The 18,238-nt window shown below is 43.5% G+C and overlaps 2 protein-coding genes across 3 annotated transcripts; both read right to left on the reverse strand.

Moving 5' to 3' along the window:
• Positions 1–795: 795 nt before the first annotated feature.
• Positions 796–10,990, reverse strand: hyou1 (hypoxia up-regulated 1). Of its 2 annotated transcripts, none has more exons than XM_053847037.1 (24): positions 10,704–10,990; positions 9,906–9,981; positions 9,527–9,620; positions 9,379–9,457; positions 9,161–9,315; positions 8,729–8,805; positions 8,476–8,657; positions 8,129–8,244; positions 6,824–7,010; positions 6,584–6,718; positions 6,428–6,510; positions 6,150–6,282; positions 5,889–6,073; positions 5,682–5,820; positions 5,544–5,601; positions 5,319–5,395; positions 4,220–4,375; positions 3,997–4,160; positions 3,835–3,922; positions 3,037–3,293; positions 2,880–2,964; positions 2,482–2,740; positions 2,268–2,411; positions 796–1,893 (listed from the first exon to the last, which is right to left on the reverse strand). In XM_053847037.1, the coding sequence occupies exons 2-23, from the start codon at positions 9,973–9,975 to the stop codon at positions 2,269–2,271; spliced, it is 2,922 nt and encodes a 973-aa protein (XP_053703012.1). In that variant the 5' UTR covers positions 9,976–9,981; positions 10,704–10,990; the 3' UTR covers positions 796–1,893; position 2,268. The 2 variants fall into 2 exon arrangements, with proteins under 2 accessions (XP_053703012.1, XP_053703011.1); XM_053847036.1 differs by having other exon boundaries at positions 797–1,893; positions 2,313–2,411; positions 10,704–10,989.
• Positions 10,991–11,788: 798 nt separating this feature from the next.
• vps11 (VPS11 core subunit of CORVET and HOPS complexes) lies at positions 11,789–18,225 on the reverse strand. Its single transcript, XM_053847325.1, has 16 exons — positions 18,040–18,225; positions 17,471–17,615; positions 17,260–17,395; positions 17,026–17,189; positions 16,701–16,948; positions 16,157–16,358; positions 15,333–15,484; positions 14,937–15,123; positions 14,736–14,879; positions 13,988–14,185; positions 13,764–13,925; positions 13,555–13,688; positions 13,084–13,286; positions 12,758–12,929; positions 12,461–12,683; positions 11,789–12,163 (listed from the first exon to the last, which is right to left on the reverse strand). Exons 1-16 carry the CDS (start codon positions 18,183–18,185, stop codon positions 12,002–12,004), a joined length of 2,778 nt encoding a protein of 925 aa, XP_053703300.1. The 5' UTR covers positions 18,186–18,225; the 3' UTR covers positions 11,789–12,001.
• Between the last annotated feature and the right edge of the window lie 13 nt (positions 18,226–18,238).

Consider the following 18,238-nt stretch of genomic DNA (forward strand, 5'->3'; position numbering starts at 1 on the left):
ATGGGTTGGAAAAGAAACCTGCACCACCGCAGCCCTTTGAGGCCCGGTCTGGACACCCTGGCATTAATCACTGATGCTGAACTCTAGCTACAATCCAACATGTAAAAAAATGTGGTATTATAAAAGTATTGTAAAACTTGAAATGTTTTTGTGATACTAAAGCTGGTATATTTTGCTTCATAAGTCATGGCCCATCCTCGAGTTCAGAGCCTGACCCAACATTGTCTTCTCACTCTTCGACAAGATGTTGAACTTTTATGTGATGCTAAATGAATTATGTATTTTGACTGGGAATATTTGGCAAAATATCAAATACCAAAATAAATCAAGTACAATGATGACAATTGTTTGTTAAGCAAGTGTCACATATTGATGATGTACATTGATATAATTTCTTTTTTCCATTATATTAAGGCTTGTGTTTCTTATTACGCCCAACTTATGACTCCTCAAAACAGTGAGTGTCTGATGTGGGAGGATTTTCTGTCTTTGGAGGTTTACATTGAGGACCAGATGAAACTTTTGGTCTTGATCTTGTTTAACTTGTGGTTGGGGAAAGGATTGGAGTGAAAACACACCAAACAAAGATGTTAAACTAACCCAGTAACGCAACAAGCCAAAAATAAATGTGAGTAAAGTAAACATTTTAGTTTGTGTTTGAATTCCAACACAGGAAGGAAGCTCCATTTGCTATAGACCTGGCAACCCAACATTAAATTGTGATCTATTCAGACACATCTGCTGCGCCACATTAAAATCACAACTCAGATGTTAAATTCATTTTATTACATTTTTACAATTTTTCAAACAAAATTAAAATCAAGTTCCATCAGACGAGTTCTTGACCCCGGCAGCGCGTCGACTCATGCCACCAAAAACATGATTTTTATTTTACGGGAGCTGTGTTGAAACCATGAAGCAAATTCAAGTAGACTTGGATGGTGGCGTTGTGAGGCAAAAATTATATTTCTGTCTTGACACTTTTTTTTTTGCTGAATAAGCACAATTGAACTGGACAACTATAAAGCTGGTTTTCAAAATAAGTGGATTTTTCTTCTTCCAGATTTTCTTTTCTGACGTGTCTTAATTCTGGTAACTCGATCTGGCAGGAGTAGAAGTGGAAATCTACTCATGGACAGATCTGCAGTCGTCTGGATTAACCGTGTTTTGTTAGCTACAGCGCTAACTCTGTCTTATGTTTTACTAGTTCTGATGCCTGATAAAAACTGTCATTGGTAGCTACCATGAAGTCAGTCAACTGTAAAGAGAAACAACTTGTGTTAGTCTAAACAAATTGGTGCTGCAGTGACTTGTAGTTCACCAAAACAGCAACAGGTGGAGTGGGTCCAGTGGTACCTGGAGGAGGCAGATGACTGGTTGTCACTTCAGAATAGAGTCCCAGCAAAAACAAAAGAAGTTAAAAGCAAATGTATAAAGACTTGAAAGTGGTTTTATGGGACACAACACCACACACACACACATTTAGTCGCCAGTTTTGGCAACATCCCGAACCCCTGACGCGACAAGTGATTTTGGAACAGTCCCACCATGTACAATCTCAGTGGGCGTCTGCAAGATGGTTTCATCTTGCATCAGTCTGGGTCAGAGCAGAAAAACTAAGACAAGTCCACCTCCATGCCTCCTGCTGTATCCTCATGATAATCTTGACCTCTTCACCGGGTTCTGCTGCGCTGACCGGGGGAAAGTGGTCCGATTCCTTGACCAGTCAGCAGTTCAGCAAAACAAAAAAAAAAGGGTTCTGGACCCAAACGGAAACAGCATGAGCGGGAACTTGAACATTTACAGACTGTCAATAAATATCTTTGCTTCTATTCATCCAGCGTTATAACTCGTCGCCTATGTGGTTTTCTTGTTTGGTCTCTTCTGTTGAACCTGGAGGCGACAGAGACACAGAAATGACTCATCAGAACCAAAGACCCACACGACAGAGCCTCCAACTGGACCCCAAAAAATAAGCTGGGCGTGCCAGAGGAGCCTGCAACCAAGAGTAAAAGTGATGTCGCACAACTGTGTTAATTCAGGAGCAGGACTGTGGGGAGGCGAGGAGATAGATGGTAACCATGGTTAAAGTAAAGCTGGTGTGATGTGCAGCTGTGCAAATGTGGTCTTTTCTAGGTGGTTTTCTGCCTTTCATTTGGCGGCTCATTACAAAGGTTGCAGACTGGTCTACACAGCGGACTCTGCAGAGTCCTCCCAGCCTCTCCAGAAGCAACACATGTGAGTGGTTCCCTCAGTTGGGTTCTCACCCTAAAGTTCTCTGCCATCAGCTGGGAAAGGGGCATCAGACCGACCTGTAGTTGCTGTCTCTTCCGTGGGCTGTGATTGGCTGTCGGACTCTTTCTTCTCCTCGGTGGGCGGAGCTTCTCCAGGTGGAACCTCTTCTATAGTTTCTGTGAAGAGTGCAACTTGCTCAGTTCAGTAAGTCGTTCCATCCGTGGCAGAGATCTTGTGCTCCTTTACCGTTCTTGGGCTCCACGCTCTCCTCTGTGGGTGGGATCACCTTTTCCTCTGTGGTGTTGGACTTGCTGCTTTTCTCCGAGCTGGTGCCGTTCTTGGCTTTGGCTTTGGGCTTGGGTTTGGCAAACTTGGCCTTGTTGAGCAGGTAGTTGACCTCCCGGTCCAGCAGGGACAGCTTGGCCTCGATCTCCTTGGACAACAAGACTGGACGTTCTGTTGGAGAGAGTTTGTCCTGCTGGGCCACCGTCTCATTCTTCCATGTCTGGAGCAAAGAAGTGAAGCATTTTAACATAACTATTCTGCTTTCATACAGTCCTCAGCAGCAGACTTCATAGTCAATAGAAGTCCATAGCTTGAACCTGGTCTTTAATATTTCAACATTTCCAAGTCTCCATACTCACCGTCGTCTCATTGATGACCTTCTCCAGCATAGTGAGCTCCACCTCTGTGAAGATCTGGTCGTCCTCTGGGATCAGCTTGGCGCTTCTGTCGAGTCAAGACAAGTCTGTTTTCACCACATCAAACTGATCCTGGGACTGAAGAAGGCGCGCCACTCACTTGAGGAAGTAGCTGGAGGTGTTCAGCATGCTGTTGAGCGCCGCCAGGCGGTCGGGCCACTTGCGCCTCTCCTCCACCCTGAAGAACATGTCCTTGCAGAGACTCTTGAGCTTGGTCAGCTTCTCCTTCAGCTGCTTGGTGGTGGCCGAGTAGCCGTCTTCGTCCATCCACTCGGACGCCTCCCTCAGCTTGGCCGAGATGGCCTCCTTCTCCTCCTCCGTCACCACCAAGGAGTACTCGTCCTGGTAGAGCTTGTCCTGCGCACACACACAGAACCAACAAAGTTCAACTTCTGGGCTCAGTAGAAAGTTTTTCATCAGCGCAGGAGTCAAAACCTTCACTCAGAATTACTCCCTCATTTCACTCATTCACTTCCAATGAAGTACCATGAAGCTGTTTAGAAAGGTCGTGACTCACTGTTCAGCACAGTGCAGCAATAAAACAGATCTGAACACACAAAGGTGTTTGAGCTCGCCGTAAACCATCTGCTGTTCAGAAGCAGCTAAGACTGAATAGTTTCAGTCGAGATAAGCTCAATAGATATGAGAACAACACAAGGGTTCTATTGAACAATGCAAGCCCGAGCCCATCGAAACACATAGTAGTTCGAAAGATCATCATTTTTAAAAATGCATAGTGAAATTTCATATTTGAAATGTTCCATGAACCAGAGGAGTCTTCCTTCATTCAAGTATAGTTATTATTATGTTTTAGCTCAATACATTAAAGTGCAATGAAACCAGAAATGCAGAGTTTGTGAGGTGAAGTTTGTATTGTGACAAGTGGCTGGTGCCTCACCTGAGTCTCAAAGATGAAAGCTTCCAGGCTGTTGAGCATCTTCTCGCGCTCATGTTTGGCCAAGTCTCGGTCGGTTAAATCCTGCAACCTGAGAAGACAGTCATGTTCCCATCACCATCACCATCACCATCAGCTTGTCAAGTTCAACAATGTGGAACCTACTTCTTCTGAGACGAGGTCAGGTCCTCGGCTGTGGGGTCGACGATGTCGTGGACCAGCAGGTCCACTGTGATTTCCACTGAGATCTTGCTCTTCTTCTGAGACTTTGCTTTCTCCGCATCCTTCTCTTCTGCTTGGCCTTCAGGTTTCTCACCCTCTTTGTTCTCCTTCAGAGACGAAAGAAAGTGAACGTGGACCCATGACAACAGCAGAGTGGTCAACCAACCTTGGCGTCGCCCTTGGTTTCCGACTCCTCAGCCTTCTCTTGTCCTTTCTCTTCCTCTGCCTTCTTCTCAGGTTCCTCCTGGTTCTCCTTGGGAGCCTCATCTTTACCTTCTTCTTTGCCCTCAGTGCCAGTCTCAGGCGGGACTTCCTCCTCCTCCTGCACGAGACAAACAACCTGACTTCACATACAGTCATTGCCACATTAAGATATTTCAGATTAGAATTTAATAACTTCAGTTAAACCTGAAACTGAAATTACACATCTGTTCTGGGGTTTATGTGACAAAAAACCAGAGCATACATGCATTTTAGTCACATATCTAATAAAATATTCAGAGTGCAATGAGCTCATGTGGACAGCAGGTGGCAGTAGAGCCAGGGAGTTCCTTTAAGACAGACGTGAAGAAGAAAGGAATTATGCTAAAACTACCAGAACGTAGTTAAATTCTTAAGTTTGTCAATATAGTCATGTAAAATGAATTATTATATACAGTGCACTCTGGGTTTTATGCCCGTTTCCTGCACATTTTAACCAGAGCTGGCCATGAAAACCAAAGGGAAACTAAACAATGTTCGTAAGTACAAATGAAACTACTGAACACCACTTAAATCAAATCACTCTCAACCTTGCTGGTTTCTCAACAGCCCTAAAAGTTTCAAAAATAATACCAGAAGAAAAACTCAATTTAAAGCCCTTCCAGTCCATCACCGTCAGTCAGGCCAGATCAAGTAGTGACCCACTAAATGCTAATATATGGACCTTGTCAGGTCAATGAGAAACACATTCATTTTTATTTTGAAATTAAATTGGTAAGTAATTGGGTTCCTGAAAACATTTTTTTTTATTGCTTTTAATATTAATCTGAAATCCTAAACTTACATATAATAGCAAAGGTATTCAGCACCACCATTACACCACATTTATACAAGAATGTGCAATATTTTTTCATCACTCCAGTTATCAAACTCCATGTGAATTTGAATACTCATTGAATAAAATAAACATATTTTGTTGCGTAATATATATTAGCTACAGCTATCATAAATTTCATTAATTTTCACATTTCAGTGACAGACGATAGGAGAAGAGAGGTGGGTACCTGGACGGGTTCTGTCACATTTGCAACAGGTTCTGGTGCTCCTCCTCCAAACAAGGTAGAAATGGTGTTGCCCAGCTCTGCAAGACAAAATGGTCCTTATGAAACTACGTCGCACCAAAGAAAGACAAATCTGAACAGCCGAGGTGGGAATATTGAAACACTTGTGTGGACACTTTTTGGTATCAAGGATTTACAGGTATACGAGACAAATAAGGCAGAACCTACTGGTGAGTGTGGATTCTTCCTCCTTCTCCTCCACAATGGTCTCAAACACAGACTCCACCTTCAAGAGAATGTTAAGACAAGCTTGAACTAAATGTACTACTTATGAATCCAAATAGCTGAAAGAGATGTGGGACTGACCCGATCAAGAACGAGAACTCCGCTTTCATCCTTGTTAAAATGAGCCTTGATGCCTTTGGACTCTGCATCAGAGTGCTTCTGGAAGCTGCTCCCCACCCCGGACAGCTTGACTGTGGTCAGGTTGAGGGAGCCGAAGACACTGCAGCACAGTGAGCCAGTTCATCTCAATGTCAGACAGCAGCGGAGAAACGTCTCGACTGGTCCTACCTGAGGTCCTCCTGAGTCAGGAAGCTCAGGTCTCCATAGTTGATGGCGAAGGAGAAGTCGTCGCTGTATCGGTTGAAGGTGATGACCTTGCGCTGGGGGTAGGGCGCCATGCGCTGGAAGAGGACGCGCTTGTTGTGCTTGAGCGTTTTCACGCCGTCTTCCTCAGTCTCCCTGGTGAATTCCACCTGCAGAGGAGAAGTGCAGGTTCAGGACATTTTTTTCCCGTCCACCATTCTCAGCCTCCTGGAAACCGGCACTGACCTGGATTGGGAAAACAGTGGCATCTCGCACCAGGAAAGGCGTCACCTTGAAGGCCTTGCTGAGATAAGCAGCTTGGTACACAGCGCCCAAGGCAGCTGCCTCGTCGGCGTTAATGTTCTTCCCCAGTTCTTCCCTGAAGAAGAATTAAAGAGACTTCACATATTAAGTCTAAAATAAAGTCCTCACTTCTGCATCACAGGGACACTTTATACTTGTATTATATTTATATCACAAGTCATCACAGGGAATCTCAAGCCTATAAAAGATATTTTACTCACTTGCCCACAGCCTTCAGAAGCACCTCCTGAACTTTAGGGACACGAGTGGAGCCACCCACTAAGATCACCTGCTCGATTTCGTCCTGTAGACACAAACGTTAGGCGACACAGAGTTCTTTAAAACAATATTAAACAAAATGGATGAGAGAGATTCACCATGGTCATCTCAGCTGCAGTCAGGGCATCTTGCACCGGCCGGGCAACTCTCTCAAACAGATCTGCACAAAGAGCTTCAAACTCGGCTCTAGTGACCTTGGCTTTGAAGTCAATGTCGTCCATCAGACCTTCCACCTGGCCAACAGCAAAGTCTTTGTTGATCACTCATCAGCAACTTCTGGTATCCAGCCAGAGCAACAGTCGGCAACTTTGAAGGGGATTCTGAGGTCCAGGTCTCACCTGGGCCACGAAGTCCACGTTGGCGCTGAGTACCGTCTTCAGCCTCTGAGCCTCCTTGAGGAGCTTGGCCATGGCCCGAGGGTTCTCCCTCACTTCTTTCTTGCTCTTCTTCTGCTCGTTGAAGAGCTTGGCCAAGTGGTCGCGCAGACGCAGGTCCATTTCAAAGCCACCCAGACCCCGGTCGAATCTAGACATGGGACAAGTGGAGCATATAAAATACACATTCTGTGATCAGATACAAAAGCAGTTTGCTCTTCCACTGGCCATCGACACGACGTGTGATGGGCAGACAACTGACTAGTGAGAACATCAAGTATCCCTCAACTAAGGTTCCATTTAATTCTACACCTAGAGCGGCACCAGTGGAAACGCATCCATCGATCCAACAAGTCCTGTTCAACAGAAATGCAAGCGACAACACTAACATTTCATTATACTGTTATTTAGTGGCAAACTGTAGTTGCCATAATGCACTGCAACAGTTGAAACTCTAATACGTTCTGGCCTCCATGATGGACTTTGAAACCAGTCTAAAGTATTATGGTGTTTGTGTCTCATATGAGTGGATTGTTTGATGAGAAGTAGAACAGAAGGGGAAAAAGTTATGTTCCAATAAATAGCATTACGTAAGCTCTTTGTACTCATTTAACATTTGTTCATTGGTTGCAGTAAAGTTTTTGTATCATCATGTATCAACAGGAAGTATGAGATAAAACTGTGTGTGCCATTACGCAGTACCAATCTGTTGTCTGTTATCAGTACACGTTATACAGCCATCATGGTGATCAACAGATACATGGGAAGGAAGGAAACCGGACAAACCAGGAAACACTGATCTACTATGACAATGAAATTATTAAAAACTAACATCTTGGAAAGTTAAGACTTAAACACCAGTGAAGAGGAAGTGACCATGCAGCGCATGGCTTGTCTCACTCCGTGGTCAAAATGAATGCATGTTTGTACAAACACTAGAAGAATGAATGGTGTTTTGGGATTTTCTTCTTTATTTGGGTAGTGATTTTGTGACTAGCTAAAAGGTTGTTTCAATCATCCGAAAACAAATTGTTATTCTGATGTTGTGGCAGGATAAATGCTATGAGTGCTTTCCCAAGATAAGCTACATTTGAAATATCAGTTTTCACAGTGGAATAACAAAAAAAAATAATTTAAAAAAATGAAATAGTTTTGAACATGAACCCAACAAAAGACACTGCCACCAAGGTTCAAAACCACACAGGTGTTGCGGTCATTTGTAATGAGCACGCCGTAAAGGTATGGCAAATAAGAGTTTAGTGGACTCACCCGACTCCTCGGATCTGCAGCTGAGGCTGCGTACCAGACTCTTTGGTTTTTACAGTCTGATACGTGACAATGGTGGCGGTCGTACTGCCGGATCCCATGTCATAGAACATGACATTCTGGAAGAAGTAAGAGATGTGGTTTTAGGATGTGACTTGATGGCAAGATGATGATAGTTCACAGTATTACTGAGATTTAAATAAAACATTCAGAAGATTGACACTTGGTCGTTGTTCATCACAAGCAGATCACCTGGTATTCATCTCCTAGTCATACATTAAAGAAGCTTTAGAGATGTGGCTTGATGTTAAATAAGTACTGTATGTGGTAACTAGTTTCTCAGTTTCCACCTTGGCAGTGCTGTCGATGTCTTTCCTCCTGAAGACACCATAGTTGAGGGCAGTGGCGGTGTTGTCGTTGATAAGCTGCAGGACCTTAAGACCGGCCATCTGTGCCGCCTGCAGGACAGCCCTGCGCTCGGCTTGGTTGAAGAAGGCTGGGACGGTGATGACGGCATCTTTGATTTGCTGCTCTGGTGGGGCAAAGAGAGACTTTAACCGCGTCGTATTTGAGTTTCCTTGGCAACAGCCGAAGACAACTGACCAGCAAAGTCCTGAGCCAGCCCTCTGGAGTAGTTCAGGATCATGCCCAGGAGCTCCTCAGGCGTGTACGTAACTTCTCTGAGGAAGAGAAACGTGCACAAATGAATGCATTTCTCTATTATATAGAAAAGGAGAAAGGCAGTTTTACAAGGACGTCTGATGTTCAAAAGAATTTTGCGTACAAAATCTGTGAATCTCACTAAAATTATGAATTATGATGAAAGAATTAACAAGAAAACATTTTTAAATAAATGTTTTAAATTATTGCAAGACCATGGACTACTGCAAGTGAAAAAACAAAAATTAACTAACAGGTTTTTATACTTAAATAAACAGTCATTTCAGTTTTTTGACAGACATGAGGAACATTTCTGGGTACAAGCAATAAATCTCACGACAGTGCACCTATAAACTATGAGACAAATAAACGTACTCTGAGAATTTGAAGTAAACGGTGTCTCTTGCAGGATCTGCGTGCAGCTGGTGCTCAGGGAAGCGTTTCTGATACAGCGCCACCTGCGGGTTGTCATACTTTTTGCCGATGAGACTTTGCAGATGTCTGTAGACCGTTTTAGGGTTCTTCACAGACTGAAAACAGACATTAAGCCATGAATGACAAGAAGCCATGGAGAGTTAGAAGCACTCTCTCACCACTCCCAGAGCACTGTCCCCAAATAGTCTTTCATTTTCCTTAAGGCAGACAACAGCCGGCGTTTTCCTCCTCGACTCCCTGGTTGATAAAGTAAATGAGATGCAAGTTGCTCTTTTAAGTCATGTGTGACCACCCACTAGGACTTACTTGTTCAGAACAATCTCCATTGGCACGCCCGGTTTAACGATAGCCATCTTCATCCACTCACTGCCTAGGTCAACAGACATGACCGCGACAGACGCTGCAAACATACCACCATAATCCGTCAGTCTCAAAGGAGCATTTCAGAAAAACGTGAAATCACACACATCACACTCAAAAATCACTTTTATATTTCATCAAAAGAAAATATTTTTTTGGTTAAGAATTTGAGTATTATTGCAAAATATTTCCTAAAAAAGAAACATTATTTAAGGCTGCTTCAGTTGCGTCACTATCTCCAGCCTTTATCATTATAATGTAGTTTCAACAGGGCCAAAACACAGGAAGTGCATGAGCTTGTTGATGATGATGCTGATCATAGCACCTGTTTGAGACGGCAACATAGCCACAACTAGGCAGAAGAGAGACGCCCACATCAGCTTCCCCTGCAACATGATGAGCTGAAAAAAGACACACACAAAAAAAGTGTGAATACATTTCATCAGCAACTTCTTCATGGATACAGCAAAGAGATACTATTGCAACACAAACCACGGGCATGTTTATACTGCAACACTGAGTCGAACATGATCTGTATTAAAACAGAAAAATGTCACCTCCATTTTGGTCAAGAGATGCCAAACATCACATCTGCTTTTGATAGCCTCCAAGAACTTCGACTTATGACAAATCAAATGTGATTTATAACTCACCCCGTTAAGAGAATGGGAGCTGAACCACCTGATACAAGTCCAACGTGTCTCTTTAATAATGAAATAAGCGCGGCTCAGACCGGACCAGTTTTGTATGGAAGCACGTGGCATTGATTCAATGGAATAAATAAAAACACACGTGTGTCTGCCTTCAAATGGAAACCAGCACTAATGGCTCTGCTTCATAGATAGTGTATGTGTTTATGAGCGTGTACAATATTTAGTTGGCCACATCTTCTGTGGCTACACCGGTAGTGTTTTTCAGAAATGTGTGTCTGCACAGAGAAAATAACAAAATGAAACATTCATGGTTGTGGTTTCCCAAACGTGCATGTGCAATATATATATAAAAAAAAACCCGCCTTATTAAACGCAGCAGGAAAAGAGAGTGTTAGCACAAGGAGAAGTTGACAGCTATTGTTAGCTAGCTACCTGACAGCAGAAGGGAAACATGAGCGGCACCAGCTTACCTTTCCTCAGCAGCGACACAGCCCGCAACAAGGAGCCCACTTCCGCTCGGCTCAAGTGACTCGCTCACTTTTCCACAGGACGCTTCTTGAGACTGTTAAGTGCTCACTTGGATAGTTATGCTTCCCTCTTATCACCGGCTTGTTCTCCACAGTTGGGCCCGGAACGCGGCGTCACCTCATTGGATCGGAGGATGCAATGTGGGTCGTTGGCGATGCCGCTCCATGACAATCAAGAAGCTGAATCACTACCTCCGTCTTTTCCTGCTAACGTTACAAAATAAACGTCTAATTCGGCAACAGATGGCGCATACAAGCCAAACCCAAGCCAATTAAAGATAGACTGAGACTATTATATTGATATATAACAGCCATTGTTTGTTACATCACATTGAGAGAGGTCTGTGTGGACTTAAATGCAGTCTTGCAAATCTTATTTTGAAATAAAGGCTCATTCGTATCCGGTAATAAATGGATTCGAACAAGCGGAAGATGTGCAAGACAGCGCTGGCCGTTCAAGACAAGGCCCGCCCACAACTCGAACACGCACTACCACATGATTGGTCCACGTTCCGGCTGTGACGTCACGTATTACACACTGTCGTGATCTTATTGGTCCACGTACAGATAGTGGGTGGAGTTGAGAGGACAGCGCCTGACTTTCAGGAAGTTGCATGTTTCGTGTGTCCGCGGCGGCATATTGGTTCCAAATACGTGTTACAGTCTAAAACTGTTTCAACATTCAACATTTTCATCATAATTGTACCTGCCGTTGAATAGAAAGCTGCGTTTTATCTTTAAGCGGGAAGACGTTTAAAGACGCTTATTAGTGGTCATGACTTTGTACAGTCTGTATTAGGAGATCCTTGAGGTCCTATCTTTCTGCAGCTGACTGCATATGATCTAAAATCAATGACAACACACAACTCCACATGGCAAAAGGCTCTCCATTCAGTTACCATCGTGTTATACACGCAACATGATTTAGCTACATTTCAGCTCGCCTGTCACTCTCGGTCCACCTATTTAGCATTGTTTTATTCTATTTGAAATGTTGTTCCTTTATTGTCAGCCAAGTTCCTCAAAAGCAGATTTGATCATTTTATTAGTGACATTACAGAGAAGGGGGCAGAGTTGAGAAGATATAGGTTTGACACAAAAGTGCAACATGATAATCCTGCTCATACAACAATGAGGAGGTCCTGCAAGCAAACAGGCAGCTCAGTAAAGTGCAGCCGGTCCAGTGCTCCACACTGACGGGGACCTGATCTCTTGGGCGGAGGACATGGCATGGGCAGTCTCTAGAAGTTCCTCTTGGTGTGGATGGGCATGTCTCTGTGAAGGTTGACTTCCAGGCCTCCAGGTTTGTTGCCGGGCGGATCCGTGACCAGAGTCAGTTTGTTGAACACTCCACGGCCGAAGTAGTCAGCAACAACAGAGAAACCGTCATTTGCGCTGCGTAACTGTAACAGGAGCAAGGTGTCATGTTAGTAGCTGAAAAAAAAAAATCTATTTGCAAACTATCCATTTGCATACATGAAGTTGGGTCAAAGGATTTTGTGGTATCATGTAACCAAACCAAAGCAATAGACAGCCTTCTTCACCACTAGGATAAGTGAAGTCCCTAGAGACAAGCGAATGACTACTCTCCTAGAGACGGCTAGATAGAGAACAGCATTTCTTACATACATATATTAGTCTTCGTAGTAGACTACTACTACACCTCACAACCGCTTCCTCCAAAGTAGCAGTGCACCCACCTGTGTGTTAAAGTGGTCGTGCAAATCTCGTTTTTGATCCTGTGCCCGCAGCATGTCCATGACTTTGCGGTTCTCCGGAGTGCACGTGGGACACTCGGCCTCACTCTCAGCGTAGCTCTCAAAGCAGTGTTGGTGGAATGAATGGCTGCAAAGGAAGTGCACAGACGGCAGCTCCAGTGGGCTGTTGCACATGTTGCACTTGGTCTTCTGGAAGATCTTGGCGCTGCGTTGAATGAAAACATCACCAGATTAATGCCAAAGGCAAACTTCTCACAGAGTTCCTGATCGGTCACCCACCTGGTTTTGAGCTCTTGGATATCAGAGCGCAGGTGAGCGGTTTCCTCCCGGTACTGACGGATTTTACGCTGGTCGTCTTCGATCTGCTGGCTCTCTCTTTGCAGCTTGTTGATGAGATAATCTTTGATGACGGAGAGCGTGGCGGTGGAGTTGTGCGCCAGCGTCTGCACCACTGCAACAGTAACACAGGCAACTTACACACTGGCAGCAGTCCCAAGAGTCACACAGCCACAAAACCTCTCCACATACTTGGTGACCTTAAAGTAATGTATTGCACAATGGATTATTTATGACCAGTTGAGTTGTCACACTGATCTGAATCTTACCGAGCAACGGAGGCATCAGGTTGTGCTGGTCGATGTGTTGCAGCACTTCAGTGATGTAGGCTTTACAGTCTTCTTCCTTTCTGGCGAAGTAGCCCAGCGCCTGCTCCCACAGGCAGCTCTCCTGCCCACCGAAGCGCTTGCATGCCTCCACGACTTTTCCATACTCCTCATTCTGCATGTGGTAATGCATGATCTGCTGGTACCTTGACACAAGCGTCACATATCTTAACAGCGATCACCTTTGATCTTGAAGTAATTACCACACAACAGGGTGAATACTACATTTGAATCATGAACCTGAAATGAAATATTGATTCCAGTAAGATTGCAGTAAGTGAAACGTTTGTTCTGAATTAAAAAACCTCAACTATGCATCACAGTCAGGAGTCAACTGAGGCCAATAAGGTTTGTTTGTTTCGAGTACAAATGGAACAGACCATTATCCTCATATGGTGTGATGTAGCAACTTACAATTTGCCTTTCTCATACAGGTAAAGCACGCCTTCCTTGAAGTTGTGCATCTGGCAGAGGACCAGCGCTTTATCAAACACTGTGTGGTCACTCCTCAGTAGAGACACGGCCTCATCCTGTAGAACCTTCTTCCTCTGTGAAGCAGGAGGAGATACGAGCAGGTTGACAACAGCTCTTCCGCTTCTTAATAGATAGTGACGTTCTCAAACCTTTGGGTCCTGCTCATGTGCCCAGTCCTGCAGTCTCAGCTCCAGGAGAGTGTCATAAACCCCCTGGGGCGAGTGGCGATCCACCTCGATCATGTGCTCCAGGAAGGCTTTCAATTCTCGGGGATTGTTGGCAAAAATTGGGATGAACTCTTCAGAGTTTGCCTGAATATATAGAACACTTAGATCATGACTATCTGTTATCAGGTGAGGCATTCTTCTCACACCTTGAGAACCCCACTGTCGTTCTGGTTGTCTCTGTCAGCAGCTTCGCCACTGGGTTGGTAGTTGGTGCACAAGCCTTTCAGGAGCAGGGTCGTGCCTTTAGGAATGTGATGCATCAGTGTCTTCCCGTAACGCTTCATGTTGCTCTCTGCTTGCTCAAAAGGCAGACGGCCAATGTAGCGCAGGCCTTCCTCGTAGTTCTGCAGAAAGGTAGGAGTCATCTTCAGTCCAGTCATGGAGGCCATATCAGGACAAGTACTCTCAGACCATGTGACTTATTTACAGTGTTTGAGACAACAAAATTATATACAATGGAAAATTGTTTGTCTTGAGCCAAAAGCAAGTTACGGTGTACATAAAATATATGCACAGTTGTCAATATATATTCAGTAAAAAGTGTTAAGGGAAGACTCATTATGAAACATTTTGCTCTTTAATTTTTAAACATGGGAAAGTGCAACAGCATCACCAACTCTGTGATCTCTGCAACACTGGTCATTTTAATATTTTTCTTGCCCTAGCCAAAGAATAAATAAATTAAAAATGGAGTGAAACAAATAATGTTGTTATAACTAGTAATTTAAATAAAAACTAAAAATCTGCTTTACAGTAATCAAAATCCACTAAATTACACTTATGAAGGAAGGAAAGGCAAAGCCAAGATGCTAACTGTTGAAGTATGTACAAATAAAATTATTTAAAATAACAGTGAACAAAATTGAGGGTTTTTTTTCTTTGTGGCCGTTTTACCTTCAAGTCTTCCAGTTGGATCTTCAGGTACCACTCATGGTGCATGTGCTTCTCAGCCAGGAACACAGCGTGACTGTGATAACCCGCCTGCCTCAGAACCTTGATGGCGATCTCCACATCAAAGTGGACCTCACTTTCACTGCTCTGTGGCACAGAATCATGTCAGTAATCTGCAGCGGTTCATGGACGTCTCACACTCACCTTGATGAACTCCTCCAGTTTGGAACTGTCCTTCAGCTTGGTGTAACAGTTGAGCAGCAGTGTGGTGTGATCAGCGTTGGCCAGAGACTGTCGGTGGAGAGCCTGAAGATAAGCCGTCAGGTTGTGGATCCTCTGTGCATCAAGAAACTTCCTGATAACGTAGGACGGTTCCAGTTTCCCAATAGTGCTGTCAAACAATCCAAAAGGTAAAATGATTGTTCAGCATCTTCACTTACAAAATTGGCTGGTTATTATCAAGTTCATGGTTTTCTCATCATATTGCAAACACAAATTGCTGGCGTTTATACAGCTTGATGTTCTACAACTTCAAACAGGAGTTAGGTTCTTTATCACTGTCTGAGGAACTTGTTTTAACTTCCAAGTAAACTTCTTTACCGTATGTACTGTTGGATAGCACCATCGTGGTCTCCCTTGAGGTAGAGGTGATCCCCATAATGCCTGAAGATCTCAGACAGCCCGTCACTGTCCAGGTGTTGACTCTTAGCCAGGTTGATTGCCATTACAAAGAGATTCTTCTTAAACAGCATCTTTAGAAACAGACAGGGAGGGAGGTGAAACCTGCCGCACATTTCACCACAATTCTCTCCAGCGCTCTCACAACATTTGTCTTTTTTCCTAGTAATGTACTGGTCTAAAACAGTGAAGGTTGTTCTCTGGTCATTTCATAGTTCTTATTTCAGCTGTGGTCTAACGTTGTAATGACAAGTTTGTCATAAATTACATAATAAACACAATTAAATAATCAAATATATAATATTACATATATGCAATGTATACTATTATATGCATATATATGTAGTTATTAGTTATTTTCATGACATGAAGGGAATCGACAAAAACAGTCACTATAGGGGGAAAAGAACTTAAATAATATCCATGAAATACGCATCCTCAAAAATTCAGTCACAGCAATCTAACTGAATATATTGGCGCCCCCATATGGTGCCTTTAAGTCACTGCATATCAAGGAATCAGCAATTTATTCCACATTGCAGTAAATGTCTGAACATATTTCTTAAATAGAAATTTACAAAATATGATATAGAAAAGTATTGACACATCATTGACCAGAACAGAAGGTGTCACATTACATCTTAATAATTTACAATATGTTACTTTTACACAGGAATGTATGGTTTATTTACCTGCAAAATCTTGACTATAAAAAACTATATATAAATAAATTGACATCAGCTCACCTCAAGTTTGGTCTGCGTGTCCTTCTCCTGAAGAACAAACATTTTACCATCTCTGGTAAGAACATAGAAGGAGCCCCACTCTGCCACCACATCGATGACATCATCAAACGAGGCACTATAAGCGATAAACTTGTTGTCAAGGTCATAGATGGTCAGCAGTTGCTTGTCCGATGATGTGCTCTCCCTGCTGCCGAACGCTGACCTGAAGAGAATTTCAACGGAGTCAACATACAAAATACAAGGCAAGAATGGTCTTTTTTGCCATGTACAAGGATATAAGGATAAACATCAACATTTACAATGATGCAAATGCAATGGCATCTCAACATGAATTTAGTACAAATTGTTGCAGGTAGTTATGCAACTCATGTTACTGGTCACACCTATTGTATGTATTTGAAACTTCCAACTTCTTTCTGGTGAAATTGTTATGAACCCTATAGAGTAAATGACCAGTGAATATGGCTACACCAGTTGTTAGTTGCACCTTTACTCGTTGGCATTTATCACAATTTGGAAAAAAAGCATTTTGTTGTGTTCTTACTTGTTTGGCGATTTGTTATCCCGGATGAGCAGGAACAAATATCCACGGTGCCAGTGAGCTAGTAACTTTGTCCCATCAAAGGCAAAACAGGGACCCCGTCCGTCAGGCTGGTATAAGTACACACACTCATCTCCAGCGACGATGAACTGGGAATCCTGCGAGGGATCGGTGAGCGAGGAGCAGCGTAGTGCACACCCATGTGTATCTAGTTCCACTTTTGGGTACTCCTTGATGGACAATGTATAGCACTGAGGGAGAGAGGGGAAAACAACTGACACGCTGGCATTAAACAAGCATGTGTGCCACCAGTAAACAAGATTCTTACATGGACTTTTTCCAGAGTGGAGACAAACAGATGAGTAACTTTGGCCACTTGACGGAAGGCCAAGCCTGTGACTGGAATTGTTCCCTCATGCAGTGTCAGAGTTTTACTATGACGGTCTCTGGTAATGTCTCCTTTGGTCATCACCACGCTGCCGTCTGTGAAACCTGTAAACAATCACCCAGACATTACAATCTGTAAAGACTCAGCAATGGCAGTATGGTCTTGATCTCTCACCTATCACCATGAAGTTGAGGTTTTCATGTACACTGAGACAGGATACCTCTGTTGGTTTGTTGCCAGGTATGGCTGGAAAGATTCTCGTGCACAGAGGGTTCCCACTGTCTCGCTTGTCCAGATTCCACACTTTCACCTGGAGACGGATGAGAATTCAATTGTCTAATTTCTGCATGATGGAGCAAAACTCTCAGCCACACTGACAACTCACCAGAGGGTTAATTCCATGTTCATCCTGCCCCACTGACACCAGGATGCTGTGCTGCTTCAGCTGGAAAAGGTGCGTCACACGCAGCTTGTAGGCCTGGAAAGATGTCAGCTGTAGGGAACGTGTCAGCAGCCAGATCTTCCCTTCCATATGTACCAACAAGGTCAAGATAAATGTCTGATGATAGAAATGTTGACAAACGCAAATTCGGACACTTCAAAATTGAATCGTATTGAAATGGTTTAATAAACTGGACAGATAACGCAAAGGCTCAGATAAAAATATAGATCGATCAGATAATAAAGTCGATCTATTTGTTCCATTTGAGTAAATAACAGCTGTGAACAACACCAAGAGGACTAACAAGAGGTTGCAACCATCAACGACAAGCGTTTATAACACCATTTTGTCGAAAATAATTCTGAAAACCTTTTGGAGGAATTTAAAATGAGTGTAAATGTCATGTGTCCCCGTTATAATAGTCACAGTTGAGTTAACACCAATGAAGATCGATGCACAAAACAACCATAACATTAGCCAGGCTAGCAGTTAGCATGACTAGCTGTCAAAGGATATCTCCCAAAACAATGTGCCCTCGGCCAGAGTCACACGCAGAGATGTTGCTGGGGAGCGCAAAATTCTTGCCATTGTCTAAAGTGTCCTTGACAGTGTCCTTGTCGAAGAAGACGAATTTTCTCCACTGAAGAAAGGCTGCCATCGTAGCATCGGCGCTTCACTCAGCGATATCATGTGACACTACGAGCATCAGAA

This window comes from Synchiropus splendidus, chromosome 17 (assembly GCF_027744825.2).
Source record: "Synchiropus splendidus isolate RoL2022-P1 chromosome 17, RoL_Sspl_1.0, whole genome shotgun sequence".
Classification (NCBI taxonomy): domain Eukaryota; kingdom Metazoa; phylum Chordata; class Actinopteri; order Syngnathiformes; family Callionymidae; genus Synchiropus; species Synchiropus splendidus.